The sequence below is a fragment of the Myotis lucifugus genome, unplaced genomic scaffold, assembly GCF_000147115.1.
Source record: "Myotis lucifugus unplaced genomic scaffold, Myoluc2.0 scaffold_175, whole genome shotgun sequence".
NCBI classification, from domain to species: Eukaryota; Metazoa; Chordata; class Mammalia; order Chiroptera; family Vespertilionidae; genus Myotis; species Myotis lucifugus.
Genome location: NW_005871223.1, coordinates 89,138 through 107,429, shown reverse-complemented (window position 1 = coordinate 107,429; position 18,292 = coordinate 89,138). Strand labels below are relative to the sequence as shown.

The window sequence follows — 18,292 nt, the reverse complement described above, 5'->3', positions numbered from 1 at the left end:
TTCCTCTTGTATTTTTTGTAATAGTTTGAGGATAATAGGTGTTAGTTGTTCTTTGAAGGTTTGGTAAAACTCCCCTGTAAAGCCCTCCAGACTAGAGCTTTTGTTTGCTGGGAGTTTTTTTTGTTTTGTTTTGTTTTTGTTTTTGTTTTGTTTTGTTTGTTTTTTTCATTACTGCTTCAATTTCATCAATTCTTATTGGCCTATTCAGGTTTTCTAATTCTTCTTGATTCGGTTTTGGAACATTGTATTTTTTTTAGGAATTTTTCCATTTCATCCACATTGTCCAGCTTGTTGGCATATTGTTGTTCATAGTATTTTCTTACAATTCTTTGTATTTCTGTGCTATCAGTAGTTACTTTACTGCTTTCATTTCTGATTTTATTTATTTGGGTCCTCTCTCTCTTTGTTTCTTGATGAGTCTGGCTAAAGGTTCATCAGTCTTGTTTATCTTTTCAAAGAACTAGCTCTTGGTTTCATTGATTTTTGTATTGTATTTTTTAGCCTGCTCTAATCTTTATTATTTCTTTACTTGTACTTACTCTTGTTAACTCTTGTTATTCTCTTTAAATTGTGGGGTTAAATGGCTTATTGATAATTTTTGTATTTTTTTGAGGTAGGCCTGTAGTGCTATGAACTTCCTTCTCCAAACTGCTTTTGCTGTGTCCCAGAGATTTTTGGGTTGTTGTGTGTTCATTATCATTTGTTTCCAGGAAGTTTTGGATTTCTTGCTTGATCTCATTGGTAACCTATTCATTGTTTAATAACATGCTATTTATGAACAACTCTACTCCAACAAACTAGACAACCTGGAAGAAATGGACATATTCCTAGAAAAATACAACCTACCAAAACTTAATCAGGAAGAAGCTAAAAATCTCAATAGGCCAATAACTATGGAGGAAATTGAAGCAGTAATCAAAAAGCTTCCAGCAAACAAAAGCCCGGGGCCAGACGGCTTCACAGGGGAGTTTTACCAAACATTCAAGGAAGAACTAAAACCTATCCTCCTCAGACTACTACAAAAAATTCAAGAAGCAGGAACACTTCCAAGCTCATTCTATGAAGCCAGCATCACCCTAATACCAAAACCAGATAAAGACAACACAGTGAAAGAGAATTACAGGCCAATATCCCTCATGAACATAGATGCCAAAATCCTCAACAAAATCCTAGCAAATTGGATCCAGCAGTACATCAGAAAGATCATACACCATGACCAAGTAGGATTTATTCCAGGGATGCAAGGATGGTACAATATCCGCAAATCAATAAACGTAATACATCACATAAACAAATTGAGAGAAAAAAAACACATAATCATATCAATTGATGCAGAAAAAGCTTTTGACAAAATTCAACACCCTTTCTTGATAAAAACTCTCAGCAAGGTAGGAATAGAAGGGTCATACTTCAACATAATAAAAGCCATATATGACAAACCCACAGCCAACATCATAATCAATGGACAAAAACTAAAACCATTCCCCCTAAAAACAGGAACAAGACAGAGATGCCCCCTCTCACCACTCCTGTTCAACATAGTACTGGAAGTACTAGCCGTTGCAATCAGACAAGAAGAAATAAAAGGCATACAAATAGTAAAAGAAGAAGTAAAACTGTCCTTATTTGCAGATGACATGATACTGTACATAGAGAACCCTAAAGACTCCATCAAAAAATTATTAGTCTTAATAAATGAATTCAGCAATGTAGCAGGATACAAAATTAATGCCAAGAAATCCATGGCATTTCTTTACACCAATAGTGAACTTACAGAAAGTGAGACTAAAAAAGCAATCCCATTTACCATCTCACCAAAGAAATTAAGATACCTAGGAATAAACTTAACTAAGGAGATAAAAGACTTATATTCGAAAAACTACAGGACACTGAAAAAAGAGATAGAGGAAGACATAAACAGATGGAAGAACATACCGTGTTCATGGATTGGTAGAATCAACATCATCAAAATGTCCATACTACCCAAAGCAATCTATAGATGCAATGCAATCCCCACTATATTACCAATGGCATATTTCACAGATCTAGAACGAACGTTCCAAAAATTCATCTGGAAGAAAAAAAGACCTCGAATAGCTGCAGCAATCCTGAGAAATAAGAACAAAGTAGGTGGGATCTCAATACCAGATATCAAACTGTATTACAAAGCCACTGTTCTTAAAACAGCTTGGTACTGGCACAAGAACAGACATATAGATCAATGGAATAGAATAGAGAGCCCAGAAATCGACCCAAACCACTATGCCAAATTAATATTCTACAAAGGATGCAAGAGCATACAATAGAGTCAAGACAGTGTCTTCAGTAAATGGTGTTGGGAAAATTGGACAGATACATGCAAAAAGATGAAACTAGACCACCAACTCGCACCATACACAAAAATAAACTCAAAATGGATAAAAGACTTAAATGTAAGACGGGAAACCATAAAAATACTAGAGGAATCCACAGGCAGCGAAATCGCAAACATATGCCGAAGGAATTTCTTCTCTGATAATGCTCCTAGGGCAATGGAAACTAAAGAGAAAATAAATAAATGGGACTACATCAAAATAAAAAGCTTTTGCACAGCAAAGGAAACCATCAACAAAACAACAAGAAGACCCACTACATGGGAGAACATATTTGCCAATGATATCACCGATAAGGGTTTAATCTCCAACATTTACAGGGAACTCATGAAACTTAACAATAGGAAGATAAATAATTCAATCAAAAAATGGGCAAGGGACCTAGATAGACACTTTTCGAAAGAGGACATATAGAAGGCCAAAAGTCATATGAAAACATGCTCAAAGTCACTAATTATACGAGAGATGCAAATCAAAACGACAATGCGGTATCATCTCACACCTGTCAGAATGGCTATCATCAACAAATCAACAAACAACAAGTGTTGGGAAGGATGTGGAGAAAAAGGAACCCTCATGCACTGCTGGTGGGAATGCAGACTGGTGCAGCCACTGTGGAGAACAGTATGGAGTTTCCTCAAAAAACTAAAAATGGAACTCCCATTTGACCCAGTGATCCCACTTCTAGAAATATATCCCAAGAAACCAGAAACACCAATCAGAAAGGATATATGCACCCCTATGTTCATAGCAGCACAATTCACCATAACTAAGATTTGGAAACAGCCTAAGTGCCCATCAGCAGATGAGTGGATTAGAAAACTGTGGTACATCTACACAATAGAATACTATGCTGTGGTAAAAAAGAAGGAACTCTTGCCTTTGGCAACAGCATGGATGGAACTGGAGAGAATTATGCTAAGTGAAATAAGCCAGTCAGAGAAAGATAAATACCACATGATCTCACTCATTTGTGGATTGTAGAGAACAACATAGACTGATAAACAGGGACAGATCCAAAGACAGAGAAACAGCGATCAGACTATCACTCCCCAGAGGGAAAGTAGGGGAGGGAGGGGGTAAGGGGAAGAGATCAACCAAAGGACTTGTATGCATGCATATAATCCAAACCAATGGACATGGACAACAGGGGGATGAGAACATGAGGGAAGGTTAATGGGGGGATAAGGACACATTTGTAATACCTTAACTAATAAAGAATTTTTTAAAAAAAGAAAAAATAAATTTTTTTTAAAAACATACTATTTAGCCTCTATGCGTTTGAATGTTTTTGAGTGTTTTATTATAGTTGATTTCTAATTTCATTCCATTGTGATCTGAGAAGATGCTTGATATGATTTCAGTCTTCTTGAACTTGTAGAGATTTGTTTTATGTCCTAACATATGACCTCTTTGAAAATGACCCATGTGTAGTTGAGAAGAATATATACTCTGCAGCTTTGAGTGAAATGTTCTATAATGTTTAGATCAATTAAATCCATCTGATCCAGTATGTCCTTTAGAGTCACTGTTTCCTTGTTGAGTTTTTGTCTGGAAGATCTATCCAGTGAAGTCAGAGGGGTGTTAAAGTCCCCTACTATGACTGTATTGCTGTCGATCTCTCCCTTAAAAACCCCCAAACTTTTTTTATATATTTAGGTGCTTCTATATTGGCTGCATATATGTTTACCAATGTTATATCCTCTTGTCGGATCAATCCCTTTCGTATTATATAGCGACCATTATTCTCTGTTGTAATGGCCTTCATTGTGAAGTCTATTTTGTCAGATATGAGTATTGCTACCCCAGATTTTGTTTTGGTTTCCATTTTCATGGAAAATATTTTCTATTCCTTCACTCTCACCCTGTGTGAGTCTTTGTCTGAGGTGGATCTCTTGTAGACAGCATATAATTGGGTCATGTTTTCGTATCCATTCAACTACCCTATTTCTTTTTATTGGAACATTTAAACCATTTACACTTAAGGTTATTATTGATAGTAACTTATTTATTTTCATTTTAATTCTTTATTCCTAGGTTTCTTTCTATAGTTCTTCTTCTCCTTACAGCAGTCCCTTTAACATTTTTTGCAGTGCTAATTTGGTGGTGATAAATTCCTTTAGCCTTTTTTTGGTCTGGGGAGCTCTTTATTTCAGGATCTATTTTGAATGATAGCCTCGCTGGATATAGTAATCTTAGTTTCAGATCCTTGCTTTTCATTACCTTGAGTACTTCATGCCATTCCCTTCTGGCCTGTAGAGTTTCTGATGATAAATCAGCTGACAACCTATGGGAGCTCCCTTATAGTTAACAAATAGCTTTTCTCTTGCTGCTGTGAAGGGTCTCTCTTTGTCTTTAATTTTTGGCATTTTAGTTAAGATGTGTCTCAGCATGGGCCTGTTTGGGTTCTTGCTTGGGATTCTCTGTGCCTCCTGAACTTGTGTAACCTTCACCAGGTTAGCGAAGTTTTCTACCATTATTTCTGCAAACATGTTCTCTAACCATTGCTCTCTTTCCCCCGCTTCTGGCACACCTATTATGCAAATATTGTTATGTTTCATGTTGTCCCACAGCTCACTTAAACTGTCCTCCTGTTTTTTAATTGTTTTTTTCTTTTTGTTTCTCTGATTGAGTGATTTTTATTTCTACCCTGTCTTCTAATTCACTGGATCTGATCCTTGGCTTCTCCTAATCTTCTGTGTATTCCTTTCACTGTGTTCTTTATTAGTGCTATATCATTCTTCATAATTACTACATCTTTTCTCATGCCATTGAGCATCTTTACCGTCATTTTGTCATTACACTATATCTCGTATAATTTCTTATCTCTTCTTCTGGAGAATTCTCTTGTTCTTTCATTTGGGGTTTTTTTGTCTCCCCATTTTGGCTAACTGTTTGGATTTGTGTTTGTATATTAGGTAGATCTGCTATGACTCCCAATCTCTAGTGCAGACACTGTTTGTGACTGGCCCTGAGCCCTCTGTTTGGAGCTATCAGCAATCCACAGCTTGTGGCTCCCTCTGCTGAGTCAGGGTGCCTTTGGAAAGGGCCAAGATGTTCACCAAGGTCTGCTTTTCCTAGCCCTGGGCGCAGAAGATAAGGCAAAGACTCAAAGCCTCCAGAGATTCTCCTCTACCTGCAGTCTTATTGTTATCACCCTTGGTTAACCTAAGGCTATCAACCATAGGGTGGGGGGAGAGGTCTTCCAACAGGGTGGGGAAACTGCCTTCCCCCAAGCAAAAACCGCCTGAATAGCACATGTACATGGGAGAAAGATATCCTCTACTATGTGAGGGAATGACTCAGCACAGGAATCCAGGGTGGCTGCCCTCCAAGCTCCAAACCCAGAGCCTTCACCCTTGGACTCTCCTCATAGAGCTCCAGTCGTCCACTCTGCCCTCCCTCTGTTGGAGCCCAATGTGAGTGGCTGCACACAAAATTTTGCATTGGCCCTTTAAGAGGGTACCTGCATTTCCAGCCATCTCTCCCTGGCAGACAGCAACCCTGCTGCTTTTCACAGCCAGAAGTTATGTGGGCTCCTTTCTCAGTTTTGGTGCTCTGGGCAATGGAGCCAACTTGAGGTTTAGAACCCAGACTTCTCAGTTAGAAACACCCCCCCTCCCCCCCCCCCGCCCCGCTGAGGTATCCCTCTGGGACTTCAGCTACTGTCTGTGGGAGCCCAGCCAGCCTTTTCATGCCTCTGCACTTTCTACCAGTCTCTAAGTGGTCTCCACTTTCCATCCTTGGTTATCTGAATTCTTTCCAGCTAGTCCTCAGTTGATTTTTCTGGGTGGTTCTTCTGTATTTTAGTTGTATTTCCAGTTTGGTCCTGGGAGAGTATCAGTGTAGCTTCCATTTACTCCACTGCCATTTTGGAAAATCTGGAGCAGACACATTTTTAAAAGTGAGGCTTTGGAGTGGTGGATTTTCTCTCTTTCTTCCTTGTTGTTGATAAAATATTATTTAGCCTGGCTGGGTACAGCTCAATGGCTTAACATTCACCGGGAGCCAAAAGGCCACTGGTTCTATTCCTGGTCAAAGCACATATCCGGGTTGTGGGTTTGATCCCCAGTAGGGGGTGTGCAGGAGGCAGCCAATTGATGATGTTTCTCTCTCATCATTGATGTTTCTATCTCTCCCTCTCTCTTCCTCTCTCTCTAAAAAATCAATTAAAAAAATGTTATTTAGAAAAAGCCAAAAAAATTTAAAAAGACAAACAAAATAAGGGTATATAACATATATATCATATATATATGTAATATATATGATATATATGATATATATGATATATATAATATATATCATATATATAATATATAATACATATAATATATAATATATATAATATATAATATATATAATATATATAATATATAATAAGGGTATATATTTTTCAAAGAGCCATATATCCCTATATATATATATATATATATATATAAATATACACACACGCACACCCTAGAGGCCTGGGGACAAAATTTGTGCATGGAGGCATGGGCCTCAGCCCAGCCTGCACCCTCTCGCAATCCAGGACCCCTCAGGGGATGTCCGACTGCCAGTTTAGGCCCAATCCCGCAGACATCCCTCTCACAATCTGGGACCACTGGCTTCTAACCACTTGCCTGCCTGCCTAATCGCCCCTAACCCCTCTGTCTGCCTGCCTGATTGCCCCTAACCACCTCTGCCTCAGCCCCCGCCACCACAACTTCATCCAGAAGGACATCCAGAATGAAGTCTGGAAGGTCATTCGGCTGTCCAGTCTAATTAGCATATTACACTTTACTAGAGGCCCAGTGCACGAATTCATACACTGGTGGGGTCCCTTGGCCTGGCTGGCTATTGGGGCTAATCAGGGCATGGGAGGTTGGCCAGCCGGGGGGAGGAGCCACGGGAGGTTGGCTATGGGAGTGCACTGACCACTAGGGGGCAGCTCCAGTGTTGAGCGTTTGCCCTCTGGTGGTCAGTGCACATCATGCAACTGGTTGACTGGTGGTTCAGTCATTTGGTTGTTCAGTTGCTCAGGCTTCTAATCTAATAATAGACAAACATGGTAATTGACCGTACCTTCACTCCGCTTCCCATTGGCTAATCAGGGCGATATGCAAATTAACTGCCAACAAAGATGGTGGCTAATTTGCATACGTAGGCGCAATGCTGGGTGGCGAAAGGGGAAGGACAGAAGAAGCCGCCTGCTGCTGATGGTGATCAGAAAACCAGGCGGCAGCCAAGAGCCAGTGATTGGAGAGCCGGGCCGCCTTTGCCCGCCCCCCGGCCAGTGATCGGAGAAGCCAGGCGGGGTAGGGAAGAGGTGGACACCAGCAGCCACCTCTTCCTGCCCGCCCGGGCTTTCTCGAATCACGATCACTGGCCGGTGATCGGTGATCGAAGAAGACCCAGAAGCCGGCCTGCATAGCCGCTGGGGACCCGATCTGGCCCCGCGTCGGGAAGTGGGAGGCAGCTCTTCACCTGGAGGCTTAAGCCCAAGGTGGGAGGCGCCATTTTCTGTACGGAAAGGCAAGGGGCGTGACTAAGCACAAGGTGGTGCCATGTTTGCATACAGAGAGGGGGCGTGGCTCAGCGTGGGGCAGCACTACATTCTGAGAGACTGGTGCTGAGGCCGGGTATTCGGCCTCAAGATGCGAGCTGCGGAGAGGAGTGCAAGGTAGAGGAGGTGTGGCTTCAGGCAAGTGAAGGAAAAGGGCAGGTTGCCCAGACACGATGCTGTTCCAAGCTTCCCGCCCCAGGTTTTCAAATGTAAATATTACTTCAGATGTTGTAGTTGCAAGTAGTTTATTCCCTTCCCCTCATCTTGGCTGTTAAAGTCATGCCCACCCCCTGGGCAGCTAGGCCTCGCGTTCATGGCACAGACGAGGTTTGGTTCTGGGGTCACCCCTTAGATTTTAAGCGGCTGCTACACTTGGTGGATAGGAAGAGTGAGACTTTAGCCCTGAAAAGACTGAAGGCTTGGGGCAGACGGTTCCCTCGAGGGCTCAGCCCGCTTTCGGGCCGTAGGCACAGGGAATGTCCAGGGCAGCCCCCGGAGCAGGCGTCCGTCTAAGCTTGGATGAGGCCGTTTTTTTTTTTTGTTTGTGTTTTTTTTTTTTGTTTGTTTGGTTTTTTTTATATATATATATATTTTTATTGATTTCAGAGAGGAAGGGAGAAGGAGAGAGAGTTAGAAACATCAATGATGAGAGAGAATCACTGATCGGCTGCCTCCCGCATTCCCCCCACTGGGGATCGAGCCCGCAACCCAGGCATGTGCCCTTGGCCGGAATCGAACCCGGGACCCTTCAGTCTGCAGGCTGACACTCTATCCACTGAGCCAAGCCAGCCAGGGCTGGATGAGGCCGTTTTGCAGCCTCCCCTTCCTCCGTCCCAGGTGGTGGGGGCCGTGACTGCCTCGAGGCTGCTCCCTGGAAGCCATTCTCCCCTCAGCCTGGAGCTGTAAAACAGCGCATGCGAAGAGAATCTTTTTTGTGCCTCATGTTAAAAAGTTTAAAAAAAAAAAAAAAAAAAGGTGTGTGACTCCTCACTGTGCTCATTTGTAAAAAAAAAATGCTCTTAACACCCCGGGCAGTGAGGCAGCCTGGCCCCAGAAGACCCAGAAGCCGCCTGATATGGCAGTAACTCTATCAGTAAGCACTCTGAAAGTCAGTGGCATAAATGCACCAATTAAAAGACAGATTATGAGGGTGAATCAAAAACAAAACCCACTTTAAATATAAAGACACATATAGATTAAAAGTAAATGAATTAAGCTGCAGCCTGTTTTGCTCAGTGGATAGAGCATTAGCCCGTGGACTGAAGGGTTCCAGGTTCGATTCTAGTCAAGGGCATGTACCTCAGTTGCTGGCTTGATCCCCAGTCCCTATCAGAGCATGTGCAGGAGGCAACCAATCAATGTGTCTCCCTTCCCCTTCACTCTCTCTAAAATTCGATGGAAAAATATCCTTGGGTGAAAATTAACAAAAACAAAGTAAATGGATTAAGTAACATTAAAGAGATTATAAGAAAAATATATTCCAAATTTTGTTAGTTGTATAATGGTTATGTTTAAATTATTAACACCTAAGAAATTGGGTGAAGGGTACATATAATATGCTGTAGTATTTTATAGTTTTTTTTTTACATGTATGAGATTATTTCAAATTAAAGTATTAAAAAATTAAATATTAATAAAATATTAATTGAAATGTATCTGCATTACATGAAAAATGGCCTAATTGCTTCTAGCATAATTTATTAAATTGTGCTAAAATTTACAAGGGTTCAATTAAAAAATATCTTAATTCTAAATGATATAATAGAAAATATACAATAGTGTAGTTATAAGCACTTATCTGAAAATAAAAATTTAAAGAAGGGATTAGCCAAAGAAAATATATGCAGAACCCATGGACACAGACAACAGTATGGTGATGGCCAGAGAGAAGTGGGGGGCAAGAGCTGGGTAGAGGGGGCAAAAGGGGGGAAATAGGGACATCCTATATAATAATAATAAAAGGCTCATATGCAAATTGACTGAACGGCAGAATGACTGGTTGCTATGATGCGCACTGGCCACCAGGGGGCAGACACTCAATGCAGGAGCTGACCCCTGGTGGTCAGTGCACTTCCATATGGGGAGTGCCACTCAACCAGAATCTGGCTCATGGCTGGCCAGCACAGTGGTGGTGGCAGGAGCCTCTCCCACCTCCATAGCAGCACTAAGAATGTCCAACTAGTGGTTTAGACCTGATCCCTTGGGGGCCTAAGCCTTTAGTCGGACATCCCCCAAGGGCTCCCTGGCTGCCAGAAGGATGTTTGACTGCAAGCTTAGGCCTGATCCCCCAGGGAGTGGGCCTAAGTCGACAGGTGGACATCCCCCAAGGGGTCCTGGACTGTGAATGGGCACAGGCCGGGCTGAAGGACCGCCCCACCCGAGTGCACAAATTTTTGTGCACCAGGCCTCTAGTTTATATATAATTGACTTCAGGGAAGAAGAGAGAGAGAGATAGAAACATCAATGATGAGAGAGAATCACCGATCTGCTGCTTCCCATGTGCCCCAAACCAGGTACCGAGCCCACAACCTGGGCATATGGCCTGACTGTGAATTGAACAGTGACCTCCTGGTTCATAGGTCAATGCTCAACCACTGACACACACCAGCTGGGCTCGTTTTCTTTTATATTAAACTTCTTTCCTATTTTGTCAGGATTAATGACACATATATATTCTTTTGACAGGGAAGAAAACACGAGCTGTAAAGGAAACTGAATCTGAAAATATAGCTGCTATGTTAAGAGGTGAATGGATATTTGGAGTCATCCCCTGTGTGGCAAAGGCAAACTGCTATTAGGGAACCAACATAACCTGGATGGTTCTCATGTCCTTTAGAAAAGCCCTCCCCTAAGAATACATTCAATACCTGTGAGCCATAATCTCGGTCTTTTCCTGAGACCTGTGCTGAGGCTTGCCTGCTCGCCATCATGACCTCAAATCACCAACATGCCATGGTGAAAAGTATGTGCATAGGGGGGAGTGTGTGCATTTGCATAAGTCTGCATGTGTATATGAGTGCATGTGTGTGTGCATGTGTGTGGGTGTGTGATGGGGTAGGATCTCCAAACTAGAGAAAATGGGATACACTGCACAAAGACTTTAAACTTTCCTTCTAAATCTATCCTTTTCTCTTCAGAAAAATGGGTAATTAATCCAGAAGAGCTAAAACTAAATATTTTATGTGAGCTGGAGGTAAGAAATATTTCAGTCCAACTAGTAAACCATGCTCATGATAAAATCGATCATTCACCTTCATTTTCTTTTTCTGTGTCTTCCTTTAAAATTTAGTTTGAGGAAGACTTTATAACATTGTTTGAGCCTTCTCTGAGAACATTACCCAGTGTCGGGCCACCAACCTTTCTGGCATTCAAACAGGAGCATTCCACTTTAGGCACTGACTTCAAGGTGATTTTTAATTCTTTCTTTTTTTACTCTAATAAGTGAAGTGAAAAGACACATGATGGTTTGCACAAAAGACAGTGAACATACTTTAAAAAAAAACATAGGCAAAGAGCCCATTTACTTGAAACAGCATTTGGACAGGATAGCTATAGTAGTTTCCTAGGGCTGCTGCCAAAAGGGGCCACAGACTAGGTGCCTTAAAATGACAAACACGTGTTGTCTCCTAGTTCTCAAGGTTAGAGGTCCAAAGTCAGTAAGTGCAGCGTGTAGGAGAGTAGCCTTTCTTGCCTCTTCCAGGCTCCTGGTTGTGGTTGTCAGTTCTTATCCTTGGCTGGCAGTGCCATCACTTCAGTTTCTGTCTCAGTTGCCCTGGAGGTCTGGGGGTCTGTGTCCAAGTGTCTCTCTTCTCCAAGGACACCAGCCATGTTGGATTAGGGCCCACCCTAATGACCTCATCTAAACTTGATGGCATCTGCAAATGTCCCATTTCTAGATAAGACCACATTCACAGGTTCCAGGAGTTATGACTTCAGTGTCTTTGGGGGGAAACAATCCAACCTGTGAGAGTGGCCATAATGCTTGGAAACATAGATAAGACATAGGTTTGCCACATTTGATCATGTTAAATGACCAATGCCTTTGCTTGGTGGGCAAGGAAAAGGTCAACTTAGTAATTCCAACAGGATGGCATAGCACCCACTTCACCTGAGTGGTGAGGGGCAGCCTGGTGGAATGATTATTTCCAAACTGGGGTGTTATGGCCACGTGGAGAGAGCTGCACAGCCCCCATATGGCAGCCCCTTTGATTATTTCTTCTGGGTGCACTAAGGTGCAGACTTATTCACTGAAAACAAGATACCAATCATGTGAGACAGCCTGTGTCAGTCAGTGCATTGCAGGAGTTGGTGGGAATGCTGCATGGATGCTCTGAGGTGGTGTTCATTGCCGATCTGGTGAGGGGCAACACATTGAATATATCATGTCATTTAATGTCAACCAACATTTACTGTTTATATTTAGCCCAGGTCTCTAAATGTTTAGTCACCCTATAGACTCCTCAGGTGAAATTCTTTATTCAAACATAACACCTTCCTTCTTCTGAACCACAAAGGCTCATATCCAGGGAAGTTTCTCAAGCTTTCTTCCTCTGACACCCAAAGATGTGCCTGAACAATAGGAAGGTCCTTTCTTCCAGGGAACTGTCCCTGCTCTAGCACCTGGGCAGGGATGGCTCCTCCTGCTCTTTGGACAGACCTTCCAGGTCCTCTAGTTCGGGAGCAGAGCAGCTGGCTTGCCCACTTTCCCCTCCAGTCATATCCTCTTCAAATGCAGATTACAACTCCTCTCATGGTCTTTTGAATCATCTCCACCTTGCTTCACCGCAGGTAAAGGGATAAAGGGACCTCAGGCTGAGGAGCTCACTACCAAGATCCTTGAATGGAACAGGTTGCAGATGTCCTGGCATTGTCAAGCTCTCCTTCAGCCCTGCTCCATCATCTGATTTACTCCATCATTTCTCTATTACAAGGCTTTACTACTCTACCCACCCGCTAAGTCCTCTGCTTTCAGCTACATTATTGTGTAGTTTCAATGGCTGAAGGTATTGAACAGTACTCCAGGGTGGTGAATCCCTGACTGTACCGGTCATCTCAGTTACACTTTGGCCCCAGGATGGCCATCTTGCCAGTCCCAGAGAATGGTTTCTATGGCAAATACAGATGCCCTTGTGGTATTCATGACCTGTGAGCCATAATCTTGGTCTTTTCCTGAGACCTGTGCTGAGGCTTGCCTGCTCGCCATCATGACCTCAAATCACCAACATGCCATAATGTATCAACCCCACACGGAGCCACCTGAACTCCTAACTCCAGATCTCCTTCTTGCTTCCCCTTCTCTCTCCTTCCCCCTCCTGAATTACCTTTATAGCCCAGACAGGAGAATTCAGAGCCCCAATCTGGGCTTCCCCTTGAGAAAGGACTCTAATTTAGAATGGTGATCATTGTGAATGGTGACCTGCATAGTAATGTCAAGACTTTTTTTTTAACCTGACACTTCTTGAGTTGATGGTATTCAAAATCTTAGACCATTTACCTACAATTTGATATATAGGCAATCCTCAGGTTACATTGTTTTGTGGTTACATCGCCATCTCCCATTTATTTATTTTTTAAAAAAAAGTTCTGTCATTTTGACGTATGTACATATGTGCTTTATGTTTTTTTATTATTTATTTACCACAGGTAAAGGTCAGGAATTGTTATCTTTCTTTTAAATATTTTTTAATGTTTCACTTCATTACTGTTGTGTATGTGCTCCATATGAGTGACGTAGGTACTTATGTAGGTGGGTTCCGACTTACCGTGAAAATCGCACCATAGGAACAGATCTCGGATGTAACCCGAGGAACTACTGTATGTTATGTCCTGTCTCTTGCATCTAGTTACACACTATATATCCCCCTCCCCAACAAGAGACTCTGATGTCAACAGTCATTTCTGCAACTTTGTTCTTACACTAAGGAGCCATCCAAAGAACCAACACGGCTCCTGATGGGCTCAGCTGTACTCTGGTGAACTGTATCACATAGAGGCCCTCAACACCACCTCAGCATCTTCAGTCCTCACCAACTCATTAACAGAAGTGATGTCTCATTCTGGAATATATAGATCTTCTGGCTGGGTGCCTTCTAGTATAGAATCTCAGGCTCTTGAAAATTTCCCACCAACTATTTCTGAGAGACTTCAGGGTGTCTGACAGGAGCTCTCAAGTAGGTTTGCACATCTCCATACTCCTGCTGTTCTAATGGGCACTCGCTGGCCTGCCCAGAGCCCTGGCTCCTGCTGCTGCTTGTGGGCAGGTCTTCATTTTTTCCTCTCTCTCAAGGGAGAAGAGGATGAGATATTGCTGACGTGTGAATTTTGTGGGAGTGACCTAAGAACATTTCTTTCTGCTGTGGATATTTATTCTGACAATGGTAGCTCTGAACCAATAAAACAAGTAAGTTCTAAAGCAGGTTTAGTAAGGAAATGGTGTTATTTTAAATACCATTTTTAAATATATGTAGTATTTTTTCCTGCATTTTCCCCTTGCATTGCCATTCTTTAAAATTATGTGTTACCAGTCGGGGAAACACAAATCATAAACACAATGGGATACCATTCCACACCCACTAGGATGGCATTAATAAAAAAGACAGATAATAACAAGTGCTGGCAAGGAGGTAGAGTAACTGGAACCCTCACACACTATTAAAGGGGAATATAAAATGGTGCATCTGTGTTGGGAAAAAGTTGGGTAGTTCCTCAAAAAGTTACACATACAATTACCATATAACATACAAATCCATTCCTAGGTACATACCCAAGAAAATTGGCAATATATGTCCATACAAAAACTTGTACACAAATGTTCATAACAGCATGATTTATAACAGCAAAAAGGTGAAAATAATCCAATGCCCTTCAACTGATGAATGGGCAAATAAATGTGGTGTATTCATAAAATCAAATATTATTCAGTCATAAGAATTGAAGTGCTAATACGTGCTACAACATAGATGAACCTTGAAAACATTATGCTCAGTGAAAGAAGCCAGACACAAAGTACCGCATATTGTATGATTCCATGTATATGAATTGTACAGAACAGGCAATAATAGATACAGAAAATAGATCAGTGGTTGCCAGAGGCTGAGAGGAGAGGAGGAGAGGGAGTATTAATGGGTACAGGTTTCATGTCCTAAATTTGATGGTGGTGATAGTTACACAACTCTGTATACACTAAAAACCATTGAATTGCACACTTTAAATGGGTCAATTGTCTGGTATATGAATTATATCTCAATAAAATTTTTACCAAAAAGTGTTATGATAGATTGTAATTCAAACTCCATTAGCCATTTTTGGTTTTTACCCCCTCTAATTATCTTCACCAGAACTAAAGAGAAGAAAATGACCTCTTTGTTTTTAGGCCATCTGTTGTAGTTCTTTCCAGAATCTGATTGATTACATTTATGAGGAAAAACAAAAAATCCAAAGCTCTAAAGAGGAATTCATCTGTATCGACCCTCATGCATCCCACGGCACTGAGATGGAGAAATTCAGAGCAAAGGAAAAGGCCCTGCAGAGGTAACATTGAGCCTTGGATATTGAAACTCAGATAAGTCCACTTAGAGAGCTCTTTGTAAAATGAACCTTGTTTTTCAAAATACATAATTTTGAAGATATATTCCCAATGAAGAAATAAAATTGGCCAAAGCAAACCTATTACAAAACCTGGTTGATGTTATGAGATTCAGGAGCTCCCAGAAACTCATTGAACTCACCGATTTAAAAATAGAACCTTACCCAGATTCTCAGGACAATTCAGAATTCCTATTTTGGAGAAATTGGTTCACTAAACAAAATGGAGATCGATGTGCTTTGATTAAATATATAGACTCACAAGTAATAACAGATTAAAATTACAAGGGATGACATTGAAACAGTTACAATTTGTCATATACTTTTTACAGCTTATAACATTAGATTTATGGATTTTTGTTTGTTTGTTTGCAGAAAACAGGAGCAACAAGTAGCCAAACATTGGGAAATAAAAACAAATGAACGTACTAGTTTCTCTGAAGAAGGTGAGTTCATCAATGCTCCTATTGTAGATCAATTGTACATCAGAAAGCTCATATGTTTGACCAAGAGCTAAAACTGGCATATTTTTTTTATTTTGTTAATCTTCACCCGAGGATATTTTTCCATTGACTTTTTTTTAGAGATAGTGGAAAGGAGGGAGAGAGATAGACAGGAAGAGAAACATTGCTGTGTGTCACATCAATTGGTTGCCTCCTACATGTGTCCCTCCCAGGGCCAGGGATTGAGCCTGCAACCGAGGTATGTGTCCTTGACCAGAATCTAAGTGGAGGCCCTTAAGTCCACAGACTGATGCTCTATCCACTGAGCCAAACCATCCAGGGCAAAACTGGCATATTTAAAAAACAGTATTTAAAGTTTTCAGTTCAGTCGATGCATTAGTCAAAATGGCTCAAAAAAGCTAGTGTTTCAAGTCGTCCAGCTTTTGAAGTTTTTAGTCTTCATCTAGTTGTTATTGATTGAAATGAATTAGCAACATCTATAGAGCATGTTACAGATAACTGCAAAGAGCTTTTGGGTTCAGTGTCTTTTGTTTTATTAAGCACATATTCCATTTTGTTTTCAAGCTGGGGTATGGAAAATCTGTCAAAAATAAATCAGATTTCTTTCTTCATAGGTTCCATCAGTCACTTGGCCAGTATAGTTAAAGAGCTGGGACTGTTGAAGGAGCACTGATGTTAGAATCACAAGCTCTGAATTTATATCCTTGCTTTTCTACTTAGAGGCTGTCTGCTTTGGGGTAGACTACTTAATCTTTACAAGCATTAGGCTCCTCCTCTACCACTCAGTGCTACTGAGAAGATAGAGAAAATATATTTTTGTTTTTGTTTTTTAAACTAAATCTCTAGTATAAAGTTCCTTGATAGTCAACTGGTTTCTACTAAGTCTAAGGCCAGAAAATTGCACTTAATGAAAATGAACATTTTTCTGTCTTTTTATTTTATTATTTATTTATTTACTTCCTTCATTGACCTCTCCCGGACCACTCCCACCCCCCAGCACATGCCCTCACCCTCTTAGTGTCTGTGCCCATTGCTTATGCTTATATGCATGTATACAAGTCCTTTGGTTGATCTCTTACACACACACACACACACACACACACCCCACCCCTGCCTTCCTCTGAAGTTTGACTGTCTGTTTGATGCTTCTCTGCCTCTGGATCTATTTTTGTTCATCAGTTTATGTTGTTTATTATATTCTACAAATGAGTGAGATCATGTGATATTTATCTTTCTCTGACTGGCTTATTTCACTTGGAATAATGGTTCATCCATGCTGTTGCCAATGGTAAGAGTGTTTTCTTTTTTAAAGCAGCGTAATATTTCATTGTGTAGATTTACAACTGTTATTTATTTATTTATTTATTTATTTATTTATTTATTTCGGCTTTCTTTCTTTTTTTTAGGTTTTTAAGAAGTTTCCTTTTTTTAATTAAATCTTTATTGTTCAGATTATTACAGTTGTTCCTCTTTTTTTCCCCCATAACTCCCCTCCACCCGGTTCCCGCCCCAGCCTCCGCCCTCACCCCCCCCGCCACTGTCCTCATCCATAGGTGCACGATTTTTGTCCAGTCTCTTCCTGCATCCCCCACACCCCTTTCCCCCCCAAGAATAGTCAGTCCACACCCTTTCAATGCCCCTGATTCTATTATAATCACCAGTTTATTCTGTTCATCAGATTATTTATTCACTTGATTCTTAGATTCACTTGTTGATAGATGCGTATTTGTTGTTCATAATTTGTATCTTTACCTTTTTCTTCTTCTTCCTCTTCTTAAAGGATACCTTTCAGCATTTCATATAATACTGGTTTGGTGGTGATGAACTCCTTTAGCGTTTTCTTATATGTGAAGCTCTTTATCTGACCTTCAATTCTGAATGATAGCTTTGCTGGATAAAGTAATCTTGGTTGTAGGTTCTTGGCATTCATCACTTTGAATATTTCTTGCCACTCCCTTCTGGCCTGCAAAGTTTCTGTTGAGAAATCAGCTGACGGTCGTATGGGTACTCCCTTGTAGGTAACTGACTGTCTTTCTCTTGCTGCTTTTAAGATTCTCTCTTTGTCTTTTGCTCTTGGCATTTTAATTATGATGTGTCTTGGTGTGGTCCCCTTTGGATTCCTTTTGTTTGGGGTTCTCTGCACTTCCTGGACTTGTAAGTCTATTTCTTTCACCAGGTAGGGGAAGTTTCTGTCATTATTTCTTCAAATACGTTTTCAATATCTTGCTCTCTCTCTTCTTCTGGCACCCCTATAATTTGGATTTTGGTGCACTTGAAGTTGTCCCAGAGGCTCCTTGCACTATCTTCATATTTTTGGATTCTTTTTT

The 18,292-nt window shown here is 41.1% G+C and overlaps 1 protein-coding gene across 1 annotated transcript in view; it reads left to right on the top strand.

Annotated features, from left to right (window-relative positions):
- The window catches only part of ERICH6 (glutamate rich 6), an 86,637-nt gene that overhangs the window by 14,305 nt on the left and 54,040 nt on the right, over positions 1-18,292 (top strand). Inside the window, exons 4-9 of the mRNA XM_006096325.1 lie at positions 10,603-10,662; positions 11,055-11,110; positions 11,207-11,323; positions 14,204-14,317; positions 15,290-15,447; positions 15,877-15,947. Coding sequence (XP_006096387.1) covers positions 10,603-10,662; positions 11,055-11,110; positions 11,207-11,323; positions 14,204-14,317; positions 15,290-15,447; positions 15,877-15,947 — 576 coding nt within the window. The remainder of the gene's footprint in view (positions 1-10,602; positions 10,663-11,054; positions 11,111-11,206; positions 11,324-14,203; positions 14,318-15,289; positions 15,448-15,876; positions 15,948-18,292) is intronic.